Source organism: Hippichthys cyanospilos, chromosome 21 (genome assembly GCF_059441005.1).
Source record: "Hippichthys cyanospilos isolate Australia breed blue-spotted pipefish chromosome 21, RoL_Hcya_1.0, whole genome shotgun sequence".
Classification (NCBI taxonomy): Eukaryota; Metazoa; Chordata; class Actinopteri; order Syngnathiformes; family Syngnathidae; genus Hippichthys; species Hippichthys cyanospilos.
The window spans coordinates 6,054,878-6,073,658 of NC_142389.1; the positions used below are offsets into that span (position 1 = coordinate 6,054,878).

Sequence of the window (18,781 nt, forward strand, 5' to 3'; positions counted from 1 at the left end):
CCGAGTCACAGAGGTCCGAGTCCAGGTCAAGACTGAGTCACAAAATGTCCACGTCCAGGTCAAGTCCAGGTCACCGAGATCCGAGTCAAGGTCATGTCCGAGTCACAGAGGTCCGAGTCCAGGTCAAGACTGAGTCACAAAATGTCCACGTCCAGGTCAAGTCCAAGTCACAGAGATCCGAGTCTTGGTCATGTCCGAGTCGCAGAGGTCCGTGTCCAGGTCAAGACTGAGTCACAAAATGTCCACGTCCAGGTCAAGTCCAAGTCACCGAGATCCAAGTCTAGGTCATGTCTGAGTCACGGAGGTCCGAGTCCAGGTCAAGACTGAGTAACAAAAATCTGCATCCAGTTCAAGTCCGCCATGGAATAATGTCATTTTTACAACAGGACAATTCCTCCCATGATGTCGCTTGATGACAGGAAGTGATCAGCAAACACTTTGATATAAAATATTCAGTTTTAGCATCATATGAAGCTTCTCTAGATCAGAGTCCAAGTCAAGTCTGAGTCACAAAGTCCAAAACTCCGATTTTTTGTGTACCTGAGATTTTCTTTTCGTTTCGCATCTCCCAGCCGCGTCGGCAGCGTAAACAAGGTTCGCGCATCCATTTAAGTTTTGACGAGGAGGCGTCTGTAAAACGGCGTGGATCGGGCCGACCCGGGACACGGCGATATTGCGGCTTCCTCAATACGCCAAACGGCCGGGAATCATCAGAAAGCTTTCAGCCCCAAACTGAGGCACACAAAGAAAGGCCGCAAAGTCATTCCGGGGGAGCTGCCGATTGAATAAATGAAATGTTGCGATTCAGGGCGATGCATCTTGTGGCCAAAGCAAATAGCGTGACATTTGCCAGATGATTGACAGCTCTTCTGGAGAGGCGCGCATTGTGGTGGCGTCTACTCATCTTCAGCCCTTTCCTCATGTCTGTAGTCATTACTTGATGTCCAAAATGTCACTCAGATAAAGCCCACTTGAAAATTTTTCAAACGTTTACGCTGTGATGGAAACAATGTGGCCAAACCCGCTTTCCGTGTCGCGTCAAGCGGTTGGGACCGGTTCCTCGTTCCTCACTAGTATGATGGTCAACAATTTTTTTGAAAGTGTCTTCAACTAGTTTTATTTCTTTACCTAGTTGAATCATGTTGTCAGATTAGAGTTAGAACAAATAAAATTAAGCCTTCTGTCCATTTAGCTTCATGCTAACTAACAATGCAGAACTTCATAGACAGGCTAACGAGTTGCAAGCGTCTTGTTAGCAATGGGAATTTGAACACAGAACATACTCACTGGAATATATTCTTTATCGTCTGTGAAGAATGACTCATCATTTTTTATAGAGGAGTAATTTTTGGCTGCCTCCATGCCCTAAAAATCCATCTGTATGTAAGGAGCAGCACTATGTTCATTTGAGTGAAGCAAAAATATGACTTTTTTTTTTTTATTTACTTAATGGATTCAAATTTACATTCAAATAGAGCAGTGGTTCAGAAATTGAGGTACAGGAAGAAACTTCAGGGGGTGCGTGAGATTTGAACAGGGTTTCTGCAGTTATCATCAAATGGAATGTAAATTTAAGAGCAAACTAACTGGAACATGAAGCAACTTGTTGCTAAGTTGTTATTGTGGTTTATTATCTCAATGCTGTATTCCTTTATTATGTTAATTTTCATGTGGGGAACGCGAGAAATATAGTTTAAAAAAATGTATTCAATCAGACATGCGGTTTTGGGTTTTTTAATGTTTTGTTTCATCCAACACACATCACAAAAAAAAAGAGACCTGCTTATACGGCGTTTTATCGGTAGATTATTTTGCGTAAATGATATATTCTATACGAGTGCTTTTCAAGCCTGCTTTATGCATGAAATCTTCCTCCTCTTCCACAGCCAAACCCAAAAATTCTGCCAACGTGGTGACGGTGCAGGCGGGCACCAAAGCGACGGTGGTGGCGCAGTGCCAGGCGGCCGACGCCAAGCCGGCGGCGACCATCAAGTGGCTGGCGTCGGTGGGCGGCAACCACACCACCAGCAGCACCAACGGACCCGACGGCACGGTCACGGTGCGCAGCGAGTACCGGCTGGTGCCCACGCCTGCGGACGACGGCCGGGAGGTGACTTGCATGGTGGACCAGCGCACCCAGGACAAGACATGGACGCACCAGCTCAGACTGTCTGTAGAGTGTAAGCAACACGCACGCCAAAAAAAAAAAAAAAGCAACCATGTACTTCGATTTGACCACTGTTGTGTCCACAAAACATTGAAATAAATTGCATTCCACCCAAACATGAGGCAGGATGTCCTCGAATGAGGACGCTAGGACTAGAGTGAACTCAATTAAGTTAATGTTTTTTTGTTGTTGTTTTTTTGTTTGTTTTGTTTTTTGTGTGTTGGGCTTGAGGAGGAAAACTAGGCCATTACTGAATGAGTTAAGATGGATAATTTAGATAATTTCGTGGTGAAAAGCCTAACTACGGTCAGTCAGAAGGCTCAAAATTGGCTCACTGGTTCTCTCTTTTATTTTTCCATAAATAGACTTAAAAGACTTAAGTCTCAAAATATATATATTTTTTTATTTTACTCTAATTCCAAGAAAAATATCTTTGTCATAATAAATTATATATATATATATATATATATATATATATATATATATATATATATATATATATATATATATATATAGGAACTATGTATAGAAGCCATAAAAAATCATTTTTTATAATGTATCCTTTAAGACTAACTTTAAGGATTATCATAAGAGCGCAAGATGGCCACACGCACGCATTTAATCCTTTAAATGTCTTTTTAATTTAGAAGGGATTAAAACAAGTTCCGAGTCCTCGCTGGCGGCGTGGACTAAACTCACCGCGAAGATTGTTTCACGTTGTTTCTCTTCAGACAATTAACAATGGAAGACAAGTCTAATGCGGGAGAAACGTTATATACAGAGCTGCATCGCATATTTCACACCAGGGGGAAAAAATCTTGAAGCACAGCACCAAACAAAAAAAAATCTTGGGTCAGTTGTGTGTCTTAGAAATGCTAACGGACAAATGAAGCTTCGTAAAGCACTTGTGAGTATTTTTAACTGCAGTAGAAACATGCAGTAGAAATTGAATGCATTTCCGCTGAACAAATTTTATCTTGAAAGCAAGAGCACCATCCAGAGGAGTGAAAATATATCACAAGTGTCTCATGAAGCTTCATTTTCCCATCACTGCTTCAAATATCTTTTGGTAATAAATTCAACGGTGTGGTTAGCAGGCCAAAATGTTTTAAAATTGGTGTCTGACTGTTCCCCGCAGACCCCCCCTCCGTCTCAATCGAGGGCTACGACAACAACTGGTTCATGGGCCGCTCGGACGCCACGCTGGTCTGCGAGGCTGACGGCAATCCTCAACCCACCACCGTCACCTGGACCGCGTAAGATTTACACTCATTTTGAATCTTCCCCAAAATATTAATTGTCGGGCTGCGAGTACCCGTTAATTCAATGATCGATTCACCTGACGATTAATCGTCAATCGATATATCGGATTTCATTTTTTTAAAGCGTTTTTAGATTTTTTAATTTGTTATTTTTAATTAATTTTAACTTGGATTCTTAGATTTAAAAAAGAAAGAAAAACTAGTCGATTATTTTTATTCATTTATTTATTTATATTTTGGTTGTTGATTTGGTCAATACCATACCAGGAAAAAGGCAAAAAAATGGTGATCATTGTTTTCCAAAGTGAAAGCAAATATTTTGATTCAATACAATGATCATCAGTCTGCTTTTCAGAGAAAATTACGGTTATGAAAAACATTATATATGAAAAAAAATATTATAGTAACCCTAAAACTGTATCCTCCTAACATTAACAAAAGAAAAAAACAATGCAATCCATTTTTTACAGCATGTATACAGGTTACAGGTTAGTCTAAAACTGAAAAATCATCAAAGTGCCTGAAAAAAATGCCGATCCTTATTTAATTGCAATCACACTTCACATGGCAAAAAAATTATAAATATATATATATACTGTATATGCAAAAAATTATATATATATATATATATATATATATATATATATATATATATATATATATATATATATATATATATATATACCGCCATCTTGTCCTCCCCCAGGGCGTCGGGCCCGCTGCCAGACTCGGTTCTGGTGGACGGCAACAAGCTGACGGTGAGGAAGGTGGACGACGCCGTCAACACCACCTTCATATGCGAGGTGAAGAACAAGCACGGCGCCGCCAAGGACCAGATCACAACCCTCGTCATCGGTGAGTCGGCCGGCCGGCCGGGCTCGGAAATGCCATGCTCGTTTCGTCACCTGCTGATGACGCGCACATTACACTCACCAAAAAAGCGGGCTTCGCTGTTACATGTTTGAATAGACGATTGTATGAAATTTTCCACGTTCTGTTTTGGATGCATCAGAATTTTTTTTTTCTGTCAAGTCGAAGAAAAAAAATCAGCTGAGCGATGGTTTTGGGCCACTTTGCGGCAATGATTGCGTTTTTTCAAAAAGCTTTCACACCTTGCTGACTTTGAAGCAGTGGCGGTTCTAGACCAGTTTTTTGTTTTTTGAGGGCGGCACCTGGGACAGGGGTTTTGTCAAAACACCTCAAATGTGTCCACGCAAACACTTTTTTTTTAAGTGTTTTCCTGGCGTGAATAAAACATTGAATTTGAGTAATTCATCAATTTGTAAATCAATCATTTAAAAATGAGTGTGTTCATTATTTTGGTAATTAACCGATGAATTGGATTTTTAAAAAGATATTTTTAAATCGGCCCCTTTATTTGATGAAAAGTGGACAATGCAAATAGGATATCTCTACAGTTTAGTTTCCATCATTTCCAACAATCGGCAAAAATCTTGACGTTAAAAGGAGATATTTGCAAATGTTAGTAAATAAAAGCGAGACAAAAAAGTGTCCAGAAAAGGCAAAAAGACAAAGTACAAACCGAAATTATGAAAGTATATCCAGTTCGCTTGTGTTGGTTTTCATGGCAATGACGCAATGTAGTAACATAATTAAGGGATCACTCGTATCGATTTTGAAGGGGTGGGGGGTGGCACCCCCCTCGGGCACCTCTCGAAGCGCCACTGCTTGAACGCTGCAGATTCTCGTCTTTTCCTGATCATGCAAGCACATCAAAGAGAGCGTTGGTTTGAAGCAATGCACACAATGCAGATCCTTTCGCCCACCTACACACACACACACACACACACACACACACGCTGGGATCAAGGCTGATCTGAGAACTGCGGGGGTGCTGGCCTCTTTCGATCTTTAGCATGGATTTCTGTGCTGGTTTTGTGGGCTGACGCGGACCCCCTCAGCAGGGCCACACAGCGTGATGAGACCCCCCCCCCCCCCCCTCCCCCCTCCCCGTCCCCAAAAGAGTTGAAAACAGGATCAGAAGTCAGGTCTGCTCTCGCGCCCTTGAAAGCGAACGGCGAGCCCGCTCCTAAAAGTTTGTGGCCCTGCTGCGTCGGCGTGGTCAAGCCCCCTTCTGGATTCTTCCGCGGGCTTTCAAGTTGGTGTGAGCCAGTTTGCCGCCGTTTGTTTTGCTCTCTTTCGTCTCTTTTTTTTTTTTTGTCTTTCTTTCTCAGCGTTGACTTTTTGCACCCACTTCAGAGAGCGCCAACACATCTTCATCGCGGGTCCCGGCGCTCTTCATCTTTGCGAGGCGCCTTGCTTTTTTTTTTTTTTTTTTTTTTTACCTCTCCTACCCGCTCCGTTTCTTTTTTGTTCCTCTTTCATGGCCCTCTGATGCTTTCTGCTAAAGTGACTTTAATAGTGCAGTGAATGCTTATGTTTCTTGGGGGATACGTTCCAGACCCAAAAATATGCAAATTAGACCATACGACGAAAACAAAAATATAGTCATCCCACACATAACTGCATAAAAAAATATTCACTAATATCATCACTTTTGAAAAGAGAAAAAAGAAGATTCGCTCTCACAGTTCTCGGATGAAGATCCCAAGCGTGCGTGCTTCAAGCGCTTTGTTTACTGACTCGTTTGAATAGGAAAATGAATACTAATGGCTTCAAATTAAATTTGTAAATGATTCAAAAGAAAAAAATGAAGGTTAAGTGTAGATGCAAAACTTGACAGGTGTTTATCTTTCAGTACAATACATTTTAAAAAGTTAAATATACCGTATTGGTATTTTTATAACAGTTCAGACATTTTTATATTATACTAAATATATTAATGAATTATTTATTGACATAAATTCATAACAATATACATGGATGAATGAATGTATATTTTCTATTCATGCTCATCATAAAATGAGGACTCTTTATCATTTTTAAATGGCATTTAATAATTTATTTAATTTAAAGTCACCAGTTATTTAATGGCATAAATTGATGAAAATATACATGAATAAATGATTGTTTTCAGTTAGTTCTCATAATGAAATATTTATGTTTTATCTTCAAATTGTATTTATAAATAATTTAAATAAAATACAGGTTAAGTATGTATAAAAACCATTTTTTGCCTTTTATTTTGAGTAAATAAATAATTGCAAAATTTATTGATTTGTATTTTTTTCAAGATTTTATAATCTTATTTATAGTAATTATATTAAATAATTACTTAATGACATATTCCTAAAAAAATACAATAATAAACAGATGCATTTTAATCAACACGAGAAAAAAAACGAGACATTTTGCATTACTCAGATTAAAGAAACCGTATGTGGCCACGCCCCCTACCTTGTCCACCCCTCATCCAATCAGTCATTAGTCACTATATTTCATTCACTGCCTGGTTCACACCAACCTAGTTCAAATGAATTTTTGATTTTTGTGTTAAGTCATTCGTTTCCAGTGCCACCTTTAACCTCCATATTCGTCAATGGCAGTGAATGATTTAAATAAAAATAAATAACCATCTTAGCTAACGTGGTCAAATGTTTTTTTTCAATCACAGTGCAAAGATTAAAATAAATTTCCAGCTCTGTTAAAATGGACCTTTGACGCCTACTGCATAGTCGTCAACGGCAGCGGACGAGTTGAGCAAATCCCAGCCAACAAGCCCGCTAACACGTCAGAGTGCCGAAAGCTCGGCTGGCCCGGAGAGGTGTCTTCTCACCATCGCGTCTCGCCCGACCGCTTCCCATGCTAACACTTCCCCCTTCTTCGCTATTCGGGATTACGCCATGTAATCGTAGGCGCGAGGAGCGAGAGCTCCACCGCATTTAGAACACGGGTGAGAAATCACGGCTAAAGATTTGGAATTGTCCCTCCTGCCGGAACAAAGCTTGCTCAGGGTATTGTTAGCGTGGATTGATCGTTGTTGGACGCAAACCACGCTAATTTAAAGCTACCTTGGCTTTGGAATGAAAACATAAACCATCTTCCCGACATTTTTTTGCCCTTGTCCTCATTGACTCATAAATTGTTAGAATTTTGGTGTTGGCTCAACTCAACTCGCTAGATTTTAACTGCTAGCTTGAAACTGGGACGTCACAGGACGTGAGACATGCGCGACAGATACATCCAGGAGTGAAACAAGTCTTCCAGTAATTCCTCAGTGCCCGTTATTTAGTGTATAATGGCAAGAAGAATTCAAGCCAACCGCAGCAATGAGTGTTGATGCTAGCATGACGTGAAATCAAGTTCGATTGCTATGCTAATAAAAGATGTTTAATAAAGCTTTAATTACACTGACATTGCATAATATATGGCGCCTGTTGCCAGGAATTCGTGGCAGCTCCAATGTTAGCGGCTAGCAATTAGCAGCAAGGAGCAGTACTAGATTCTAGCGATGTTAGCCGCTAGCAGCACCTAACTGCCCATATAAGCTAACCGTTAGATGATTTTTCAAAGGTAATAGACATAAATGACTCAACGAATACCGTTTCTTTTCCTACTGTTTACTTTTCAACATACCCACCATTTTTCAACCTAGCAAAAATTGCTACTGTGGTTTTGACATCACTTGTTTTCATAAACCAAATGATGCTAATTAAACCAGCCTATTTTAGACCAACACAGAAAAAAAAAAAAAAAAAAAAATATATATATATATATATATATATATATATATATATATATATATATATATATATATATATATATATATATATATATATATATATATATATAAATGGATACCTTGGTCTTAAATTTCTGGATTCCAGGAACTTGCAGCGACTCTTACGATCGAGCAGCGCGAGTTGCTAGCAACTATGTTGGCTAGCAACACTTAACTGACCTATAAAATACAGATTACTAAACGTAATTGACTCAACCGAGCAAGTGCATGTTCCTACTGATCACTTTTTAATAGAGCAGGCTTTTTGTTAGCTAGCAAAATTTGCTACTGTCAGTTTGACCACACATAAACCAAATGGACATAACCTGTATGGTACCGCGCCCCACCTTGGTCCTATCAATTCCTGCGGAGGTTCAGCGGAGCCTCGCTGGCGTTTGGGTTTTTTCAACATTGCTAATTCTTCCCGCCGAGAGCCGCCTGCCGCCGGCGGCCCGCCCGTGCGCCGCGCAACTTTGTTCAGCTAAACGTCGGATGAAAGCGGCGGCGTGTCACGCCGTCATGTGCGGCGCCTGCTCGCAGTGGAGGAGGAGGAGGATGCGTCTCTGATTAGCGGGAGACAGCCTCTGATGTCTGACTCGCTGGAAGGAGGCTAACTCGCTAGCATGATTTTTTTCCCCTGTGGCACTTATGCGTGAAAGCTACCGACATGTAATAGGTGCTTGAAATCAACTTGTATTTTTGCGCTCTCTTCCCGCAATACCTTGGAATTCCATAAGGGGGTGCCATAGCACTACCTAATAGGAAAGTAGTAATTTATGTTAAGTGTTGTTGAAGCGATACATCAGCTGTGTTTCTTTGTCAGTTTAGCCTGGGTCGTTAGTGGAAGTGATGCGAAGCCCTGCAGTGCCTGAATAGTGTATTTCAGTAAATAATTTTATAATGTATCTTCATTTTTATGCATTGCCAAATTACATTTTACCGTTAAAACTAAACATTTTGAATTCATATTTAATTGCTGTAACTTTTTTAGGGTTTTGACTATTGGTTTATTGTGTCGGTAATTCCCAATAATGGATTATCTAATTAACACATTCAATGCCATTTTTACATATTTTTAAGAGTCCAGACATTCAATCCCAGATACTTATGTATCAATTTAGTACTTAAGTAACTGGAAAGTAATGTCCTTAATGTGCTTAAGTATCCATTTAATACTTAAGTATCTTGGCTTTAATGTCCTGATTTATTAAAAAAAACAAAAAAACGTGACTATACGTCTCTGGCATTGAATGAGATGAGACTTAATTGTTAACCCTGCATAAAATATAATGTTATTATGTTTGATTAAACTTAAATATTAATTAAATAACCAAGTATAAATACTTTTAACAAATGTATTTTGGCTTCAGAATTAATAATAATTTGATCATTCTTAAAGTTAGAAAAATGCTAAATATGTTTTATGTCTATTTTAGCTATGTTTTGTATTTTTGTAAAATTGTTTTTGGATAATATATTTTACATCCACCTTTAAACTTTTTTTTAACTTAATCTCCAAATGATTTTGCCCATTTGTCTCTTTTAATGAATTATAATTCCATTTAAATTAATACAAAGTTAGCGACATGCTAATCAGATTTTTGGGGCTTTTTTTATATATATATTTTGTATAATTGTGAAATTTTTTTGAGATGAAATATTTTACATCCACATTTACCTCATCACCAAATAAATATATCCTCCCCATTAGCACAAAAGTTTTACCCACCCTTGAACTGGCATTTTTTTTTTTGCAAATAAATCTGTTTTACTGTATATCATCCCCAAGAGCCGTTTGTAATATTTTGCTTATTTAGTCACGCCTTGCTGCATAATTGGCCCTTAATTGAAATGATCCAATAAACGGAAAAGGCCCCGTGTCAGGATAAGAAACGCGCAAATGACACTTAATCAGGATTAGCTTCCAATTTAGCGTCAAACGTGAAACATTTCCGCCGAGCATGTAATAGTTCTTGACTGGCCGCCCGTGTGTGTGTGTGTGTGTGTGTGTGTGTGTGTGTGTGTGTGTGTGTGTGTGTGTGTGTGGCACTAATTAACTTTGATGAACTTTAAACGAGCTCGATGGGCTTGAAGAGGCCGCGTTGTGACTGAATTACTTTCCAGGAAGCTAGCCAAAAAGGTCATGCTAGGCTTCCTGCTACGTCCGCATAAAATAATGCCACAACAATGACATCGCTTACTCTTTTGGACAAGCGTAAAGGATACCGCAAATCCTCTAATAGATGTCTTTTTTTTTTATAGTATCGAAAGCCGTATTTCCCCTAAAATGCACCATTTAGTTTTTTGAACAATTTCATGGATTAGCGTATTTCCTCTCATAAATATGACTTATGTTTTCATGAAATACTGTTTGTTCTAATAACTTTTTTTTGATAATATAAGGGCATATTTGCTCCGATGTCACTTTGTTTCCTCAACAATCGTATCTAATGCTATGTTTCCTCTGATGTCAGTCTTTTTAACGACTGTATATGAAATCATATTTCTCCCTGTAGCCATGTATATAACACCATATTTCCTCTAATAGCTGTCACTTTTCTTCACAATCATATAATACCATAACTCTTCTAACAAGCATCACTTAGTTCATAATATAACAGTAGTACTTCCTCTTAGTGCTGTCCTGGTTTTTAAACAAGCATATTTCTTCTATTGGGCACATTAGTTTTTTAAAAGTATATATTATCATATTTCCTTTTAGGCCTCCCTTTGTTTTATTTTAAAGGACCATGTGTTACCGTAATGTTTCTAATGGATGTCATCTATAGAATCATGTATCATACTTATTACCTCTAATACTTGATTTTTAACAACCTTATATGTTACCATATTTTCTCTAATATATGTTATTGCGTCTTTTCAACAACTGTATTATCTCTTATACATGTCCCATAGTTTTTAACAACTGTATATTTGACCAAATTTCCTCCAATAGACACTTCATTTTCTTAACTGTACGTACAAGACAACTTTATTTATAATACAGTGTAACTTTTCCTCTAATCTGCAGTACTTTGTTTTATGAAACAACTTAGTCTTACTGTATTTCCTCTAATATATGAGCAACCATTTTTAAACAAATACCAAATTTCCCCCAATTGATGTCACTTTTTTTTTTTTTTTAATAATCATATATAACACCGTACTTCCTCTAAAAGATTACACTTTTTAAATACTTGTATACTTGTATATACAGTAATACCATATTTGTTCTTAAGGCCGTTCAATATGTCTCTTCATAGACACGGCATACAGATATTCATAAATAATTTAAGAATTTCCGTCAATAGCAATTTACTAAGCTAAATGATTTACATCACATAAACTGCTACTTGCTAAACTACGGTACATGGGAAAAGCATATATAATTTTTCTTTCATATTTCCTGATACCCCACTTTCACATTAAACAAGGCTAGTCAAAGGAATACCTTCCCGAGCGTGCGGCGCGCTGTACTTGTCGTGACGCTTCAAAGAGAATCCAGAAGGCTGGAACACCGTATTGCGTCTGAATATTTGATCCCCCATTTAAATATTTCACATGCGCGGTCACGACGTCTCGCTTTTGTACCGAAGCCGTTCTCAGTCATCTTTGTCTTGAGAGGTAAAGTGAGGCTGGAGACAGGTACGAGGAGACTGGTTGCCATGGCGACCAAAAAAAATTATATATATATATATATATATATATATATATATATATATATATATATATATATATATATATATATATATACACACACACATATATACCACCCCCAAAAAACTCCGTCTCCCCATTTGTCTCAAAGGGAGGGGCTAAAGAAAATAACAAGAAAAGTTTTCGAAGTCAATTCCGCCTATTTTTAAAAGTCTCAATTCTCGGATGTCAGCCACTCAAAAGTCGACGCTTTAGTAATTTCCCGCATGAAAGCAGACAGATTGGGTTTTAAGTGTAGCCATTAGTGAAAGAAAAAAAAAAATGCTTAACATTTTTGCATATTTTTCAACATGTTTCTAATTAAACACTAATCATGCTAGTCAGTCCCAAAGTGAAAGAACGCCAAGGCTCGATTTGAATTCTGAAAATCTTTTGAAGCCCACCAAATCCTGAACACATGAGGATGAATAATTCCCAATTTGAAGGTCAGGGAGTAGCAGTGGGTGGGATGATTTTTTTTTAATTTTTTTTTTAAATCATCTGTTTTGCAAAGCCCCTTGTGTGATGTGAAGTAGAAACAGCGCTACGGTATAACAACACAAGTTTGATAAATGGATTGAAATGGTGAGTTTTCGAGATAACATGACCACTTTAGAGTGCCTTGGTGTCCCGCTGCGAGTGTGCGCACCTCATTAGTACATAAAGGGGACATACTATAAGACTTTTTAAAGGCAATTCCAGATTAAGTAGCATCCATTTTGATTTGGTTTTATTTCTAGCACTTTTGTTCGAAATGTGTTGAATTTAAAACGAATCAAAACATAGGGGGGAAAAAACACATTTTAATACTATAGAATAAATAAATACTATAAAATAAAAATAAATACTATGATATAAACACTATAGAAAAACATTTTTAAAGGAAAGTATCGACGGAGTAGCTTTTAAAGGTGTTTAAAGGCATGTGGACACAAAGTATTCTGATTTGTTTTTATTTTAATTTGACCAAATCAAATGTAGCGGCCATTAAAAAAAGCCATTACCTGTATGACATAAATGTGCATAGAAAAACAGAGACTTTGTAAAGTCAAGTGTAGCTAAAGTAGCATCTGTTTCAATCACCGTATTTTCCGCACTAAAAGGCGCACCCTCCATTAATGACATATTTTAAAACTTTTTCCATATATAAGGCGCACCGGATTATAAGGCGCACCCTCAATTAATGACATATATTAAAACTTTTTCAATCACAATATAGTAATACTCAAAGCAATAACAATAACTCAAATAACTCAATATTATCTCAATATTGATCCATATATAAGGCGCACCTGATTATAAGGCGCACCATCAGCTTTTTTTAAAAAATAAGGCTTTTGGGTGCGCCTTATAGTGCGGAAAATACGGAAGGTTTGATTTGCTACTGTATAACACTATTACAGCTAACCCTAACCCTTTTGCTAGCGACATTCCTTGTCAAATTTAGAAACCGTTGAAAAGAAAAACAATGAAAACATCAACGGGTGGTCGTACGATAGTAAAGAAAATACTTTGTAAAGAAAAGAGTAGACAAAGTTGCACCTATTTTGATATAATTTGATTTGATATGTAGCACATGCGCTAACAACGGCGTCATCTATTTCGCATTTAATTCAAAAGTCATTTAAATGGAATGGGGACATACTGTAGAAAAATAAATGACTTTCTATTGGCAATTGTGAACGAAGTAGCATCCGTTTTGATATCATTTGAATTGATTGGCTATATAGGAGCTTTGCTAACAACACTGATAGCTGTGCGGTGTTAAATTTAGAAGCCATTAAAACGGGACATAAGATAGAAAAATAAATGACTTGAAGGCAAGTGTAGAAAATTTGCATATTGCCATTATGCTAACATTGTTTATCTGCGCCGTGTCAAATTTTGAAGCCCTTAAATTTTAAAGAGGATGTATAATAGGAAAAAATAACTTTTTAAATGCAACTGGAGGCACAGTAACATCTAGTTTTTATAATTTGATATATTGCAGTTAGGGCTGCACGATAATGGCCAAAATAATAATCATGATTATTTTGGTCAATATTGAAATCTCAATTATTATTCATGATTACTTATCATGTTTGGTCAAATGTGTCTATTTATTGCTCTTTTTTTTAAACAAGCAGAATATGAACAAGGGTTGGCCAAGGCTTGATACTTACAAATAATGATAATAATAATAAACTGAAACAAAGTAAATAATATTTCAAACAAATTCACCCAAGACATGGCAAAAATTTGGCACATAGGGCAAAACAGCTAACTTACTTGCTGTGTGCAAACCAATGAAAAAATACTTTTAAGCAAATTTTAATCAAGTTGCAGTCAAAAAGTCATTTTCGGCCATTTCAAAACGAAATTATTTCAATCAGATTTTTCAAAATGGATCTCAATTGACAGTTAACACTATATATTTGGAATCAGGTAAGAAACTCAATGCTATTTCACACTGGTAAATAATAAATTAGGGTGAGAAAAGCAGAGGCATTTGTCATGCAAACATGTGGGAAACATTGCCCCCTGGTGGTAAGATGACAAAGCGCTTGATTTGACATGTACGGTAGTCGTCTTTTTAAATGTAAATATCACCGAGGAGCAGCTTAATTCATCGTGGCAGCCAATATCGCGATCGCGATTAAAATTCGATTCTATATGCAGCCCTAATTGTACACACATCTGTGACTTGTCAAATTTAGATCTCATTGAAACCTTAAGGAGACGTACTATTTTGTTTCGATTGGCTATATAGCGGCTTTGCTAACAATGCTCATGTATGGCGAGTCAAATTTAAAAGTCATTAAAACAAAGCGGAAATACTGAAGGAAAAAAAAACATTTTCAATGTAGGCGTAGAAAAAAATAGCATTTATTTTGATATGACGTGATTTATAGCACTTTTGCTAACATGTCTGTAGCGTGTCAAATTTTGATCATTTAAACAAAGGGGCCATTCTCCAGGGGAAAACAAAAACTTTTTAAAGGAAAGTGTACATGTTTGTCTTCCTGGAGTGGCCATCCATGAAATTACACAACCAAGTCCAATTTGTATTGCAGCAACACACACACACACACACACACACACACGCATGTAAGTACGTTGAAGGCCCATTCATTTTACAGTAACTCCAGGCTCCCTCTGACCCGACACCTTGAAAACCTCGGCCCTCGTCTCGCTCTAATTGCCAGCGTTTGTTTTGGTGTGTACATGTGAGACGGACAGGGCGCGCTCCCGTCCCGCCCGCCGCCTTTCAATTAGCCGGTATGGGACGACAGCCGGGGTCAGGCGGCCATCGCCGCGGGCGGCGCGTCCACCGGCGAGGATGAGAACGTTCACCTCCGCTTATTTAAAGCGGACGGGCGAAAATGAGCTCATTTGCTAACAATTTCCCATTTCGGCTGATTTTTAACGGCACTTTGGTAAACGGCGATGTTCCGCATCCACCCACGATATACGATTAAGAGAAAAAAACGCTCTGCTTTATTTGTACTGTCCAACTGTTTTTACTACTTAGTATTCTTTTTGCGTCGTGCCAACAGCAGGTGGCCGACATAACTGAGACGTTTTCGTCTTAAGACGCAGCAGAAGCGCCGCGGGAATTTCTTTTTTCAAGAAGTATAGTCTAATTTAAAAGAAGAGTTGCTTTTGTTTTATTTGTTTGTGATTATTTTTGAAAACTGTCCTGGAAAGTAATTTTAGTTCAGACGATACAGACGCACCTCTATTCGGAGTTTGTGTGCTTTCATGTCCGGATTTATAAAAAAAAACAAAAAAAAACGTGAAAATACGTCTCTGGCATTGAATGGGATGAGTAATGAGACTTAATTGTTACTTCTGCATAAAATATAATTTTATTATTATTATTAAATTAAAAAATTAATTAAATAACCAAGTATAAATACTTTTAAAAAATTTTTTTAATAATTTGATCATTCTTAACGTTAGAAAAATGCTGAATATATTTTATGTCTATTTTAGATATGTTTTGTATTATTGTGAAATTATTTTTGGATAATATAGTTTACATTCACCTTTAAACTTTTTTTTTTCAACTTAAGCTCCAAATGATTTTGCCCATTTGTCTCTTTTAATGAATTATAATCCCTTTTAAATTAATGCAAATTAATACAAAATAAGACCAACGCTGGCGTAATAAATAAATAGATAAATAAAGAGTAAAATGAGCCAGGCAGGAGATACATATTTACCACTAATAAACTAATAAAGTAACTAATAAAGATGTACCTGAAGTGCTATGAAATACAATATGATGCCTGTCTCCATTATAGTTAAACAGAAAATGTCGTGAGTGGCCAGTCATTGCTTCAAAATAATCCGTACCATTGCAAGAACCGTATAACCCCGACGGCCTCGCTACACTTTTATTTTGAAGTTCCTCCCGGAAACATGATACAATGACAACGGTCAACTTGATCACCTTTTTTTTTGCCAGAGCAGCTCTCGATGTAAATAACAATGATTTTTGAGCTAACCAACAGGTACCTGGAATGTAACTCGCTCATAAGTCGGGATACCGTCTTTTCCGCACCATACGGCGGATCGTATCATTCGTCGCAGTCTTGCTTTATGGGGTCTATTTTTGTTGTTAACCCATACATATGGCGCGCCATATTGAAAAGCGCATGCTCAAACATACGGTCGGCAGTAAAAGGGAACATACGTGATGTTCTCTGCGTAGTATCGCTTCTAACGTACGTACTGCGTGTGGTCTTTCCTTTACGTCCCTGTGTAAAATGGTTTTGAAATGTTTACTGTTTGTTTTTTTTACTCAAGGCACTAACAAGGTGCAAAGAATTCTAGGGCGCACTTTTGATTTTTGAGAAAATGATGGGCTTTTATTCGTGCCTTGTGGTACAGAAAATAATACAGTAGTCCCTCCGTACATTTCTTTCCCATGCCTAGTGATCTCCTAAGTGCAGGTTGGAAGTATAACAGTGTCTTTTGGGGTACTAACTGTTTTTTTTTTCAACACATAGCAGAGTGCTTTCAGTGAGGCTCCTAACGCTCAACACAAACCACAGTGCTAGCCCCGCCCATTTTTGCATTGCAGGTCACAATGTAAATTCTCCCTACACCAATGCACCTCACCTATTTTTGCATGAAAGTCATCTCAGTTCTATCTGCCCGCACCCCAGCCCTCCTCACATGTACGGGAAGTTCCACACATTTATCGTTCAGACTTAAAGCTAGGAGTTTAGTAGATTTTTGCGATCTTATTTAGATGCCGGATGTAAAAAAAAACAGTTTTTAAGAGTGATAGTTGAGGCGGGAAGTAGTGAGGGATCACTGTACGCTAGTTTCATCTCATTTTATTCAATTTACCGTATTTTCCGCACTATAAGGCGCACCGGATTATAAGGCGCGCCTTAAATCAATGACACATTTTAAAACCTTTTCCATGTATAAGGCGCGCCGGAGTATAAGGCGCACCCTCAATTAATGACATATTTGAAAACTTTTTCAATCACAATATAGTAATACTCAAAGTAATAACAATAATAACTCAATAACTCTAAACTCTCAATAGCATAATAACTGTCAATATGAGCAAGCTTGTTAAACTGTAAACACACAAAAGAAAAAGATAAAGCTTACTTTATCACTTCATTCCCCATCTACAAATCCCAGTCTCAATATTGATCCATATATAAGGCGCAGCTGTTTACTGCTTATATGCTTTTTCAAAAAATTAAGGCTTTTAGGTGCTCCTTATAGTGCGGAAAATACGGTATATAATGTGAGTTGCCATAAGTGTGCTAATGGAAATTCACGCTGACGTTCCGATAATTATAAACTCTCCAAAATCTACTTTACCAGCGCTCAGAGGCGCATAAAAATAGTGAATCGTGTAATTCGCTAGCCGACATGGTGTTGCTATGGCTGCCAGGTAGGTTTAGCGGCTTACCGGCACACAGATGTACAGTATGCGCCACGTTATGCTTGCATTATATGTCCTGGACATAGTCATTAACAGCTGCACAAGTGGGTATTATACTGCTCCCATTTCACTGCTTAATCCGCTTTGTGGCGGCGTTGCAACTGGGCACCCGAGCTTTTTAAGCACCTTAATTGGCTCCCAGAATGACGGCGCTTTGTGTGGATGTGAATTGCCCACCAACCGTTTTGGAGAACTTGCATAATATGAAAACGTGAGAAAGATTGCACAACATCAGTTGGTCAGTTCCGCAACAGTAAAACATTTAGATATAGCTTTAAACAGTGTTCTAACTCCACGGATTTTTCAATAGCCTCTCCCTAATATATATATATATATATATATATATATATATATATATATATATATATATATATATATACCCCCTTTATTCAGATTAAGTTGTTTAATTACCATATTTTCCGCACTATAAGGCGCACCTGATTATAAGGCGCACCCTCAATTCATGACATATTTTAAAGCTTTTTCAATCACAATATAGTAATACTCAAAGTAATAACAATTATAATGCAAATAATAACTGTAGCATAATAAATTAATGTCAATACGAGCAACCTTGTTCAACTGTAAACACACAAAAGAAACAGGTAAAGCTTACTTTATCACTTCATTCTGCATCTACGGATCCCAATATTGATCCATATATAAGGCGCACCTGATTATAAGGCGCACCATCGGCTTTTTTAAAAAATTAAGGCTTTTAGGTGCGCCTTATAGTGCGAAAAATACGGTAATAATTAAATTGATAATATATCTCACGTAATAATAAATCAATCGATATGTAAATACATAGATTCTGCCTGCGTTTGCAATGTCTGAACTCATTTGAATGCACCGTTGTGCACTTTTCGAGACATCAACACTCCCATTGGTGGCGAGCCAATGTCGAACTCTTGTGCCGTATCTTAAATGTATAGTGTGTTTCTATTTTTTTTAATTAGTTTATTTATTATTTTAATTGCTTGATTTCTCTTTTTGTTTTTTATTAGTGAATGAGTTGTATGAGTATCACAAAGTACAAGAGAGAAATTCAACAGAGA

At 37.5% G+C, this 18,781-nt stretch overlaps 1 protein-coding gene across 2 annotated transcripts in view; it reads left to right on the plus strand.

The window, feature by feature from the left end:
• The window catches only part of pvrl2l (PVR cell adhesion molecule related 2 like), a 158,475-nt gene that overhangs the window by 88,135 nt on the left and 51,559 nt on the right, over nucleotides 1-18,781 (plus strand). For both annotated transcript variants that reach the window (XM_088404289.1, XM_088404290.1), the window contains exons 4-6: nucleotides 1,887-2,180; nucleotides 3,306-3,423; nucleotides 4,136-4,284. In XM_088404289.1, coding sequence (XP_088260415.1) covers nucleotides 1,887-2,180; nucleotides 3,306-3,423; nucleotides 4,136-4,284 — 561 coding nt within the window. The remainder of the gene's footprint in view (nucleotides 1-1,886; nucleotides 2,181-3,305; nucleotides 3,424-4,135; nucleotides 4,285-18,781) is intronic.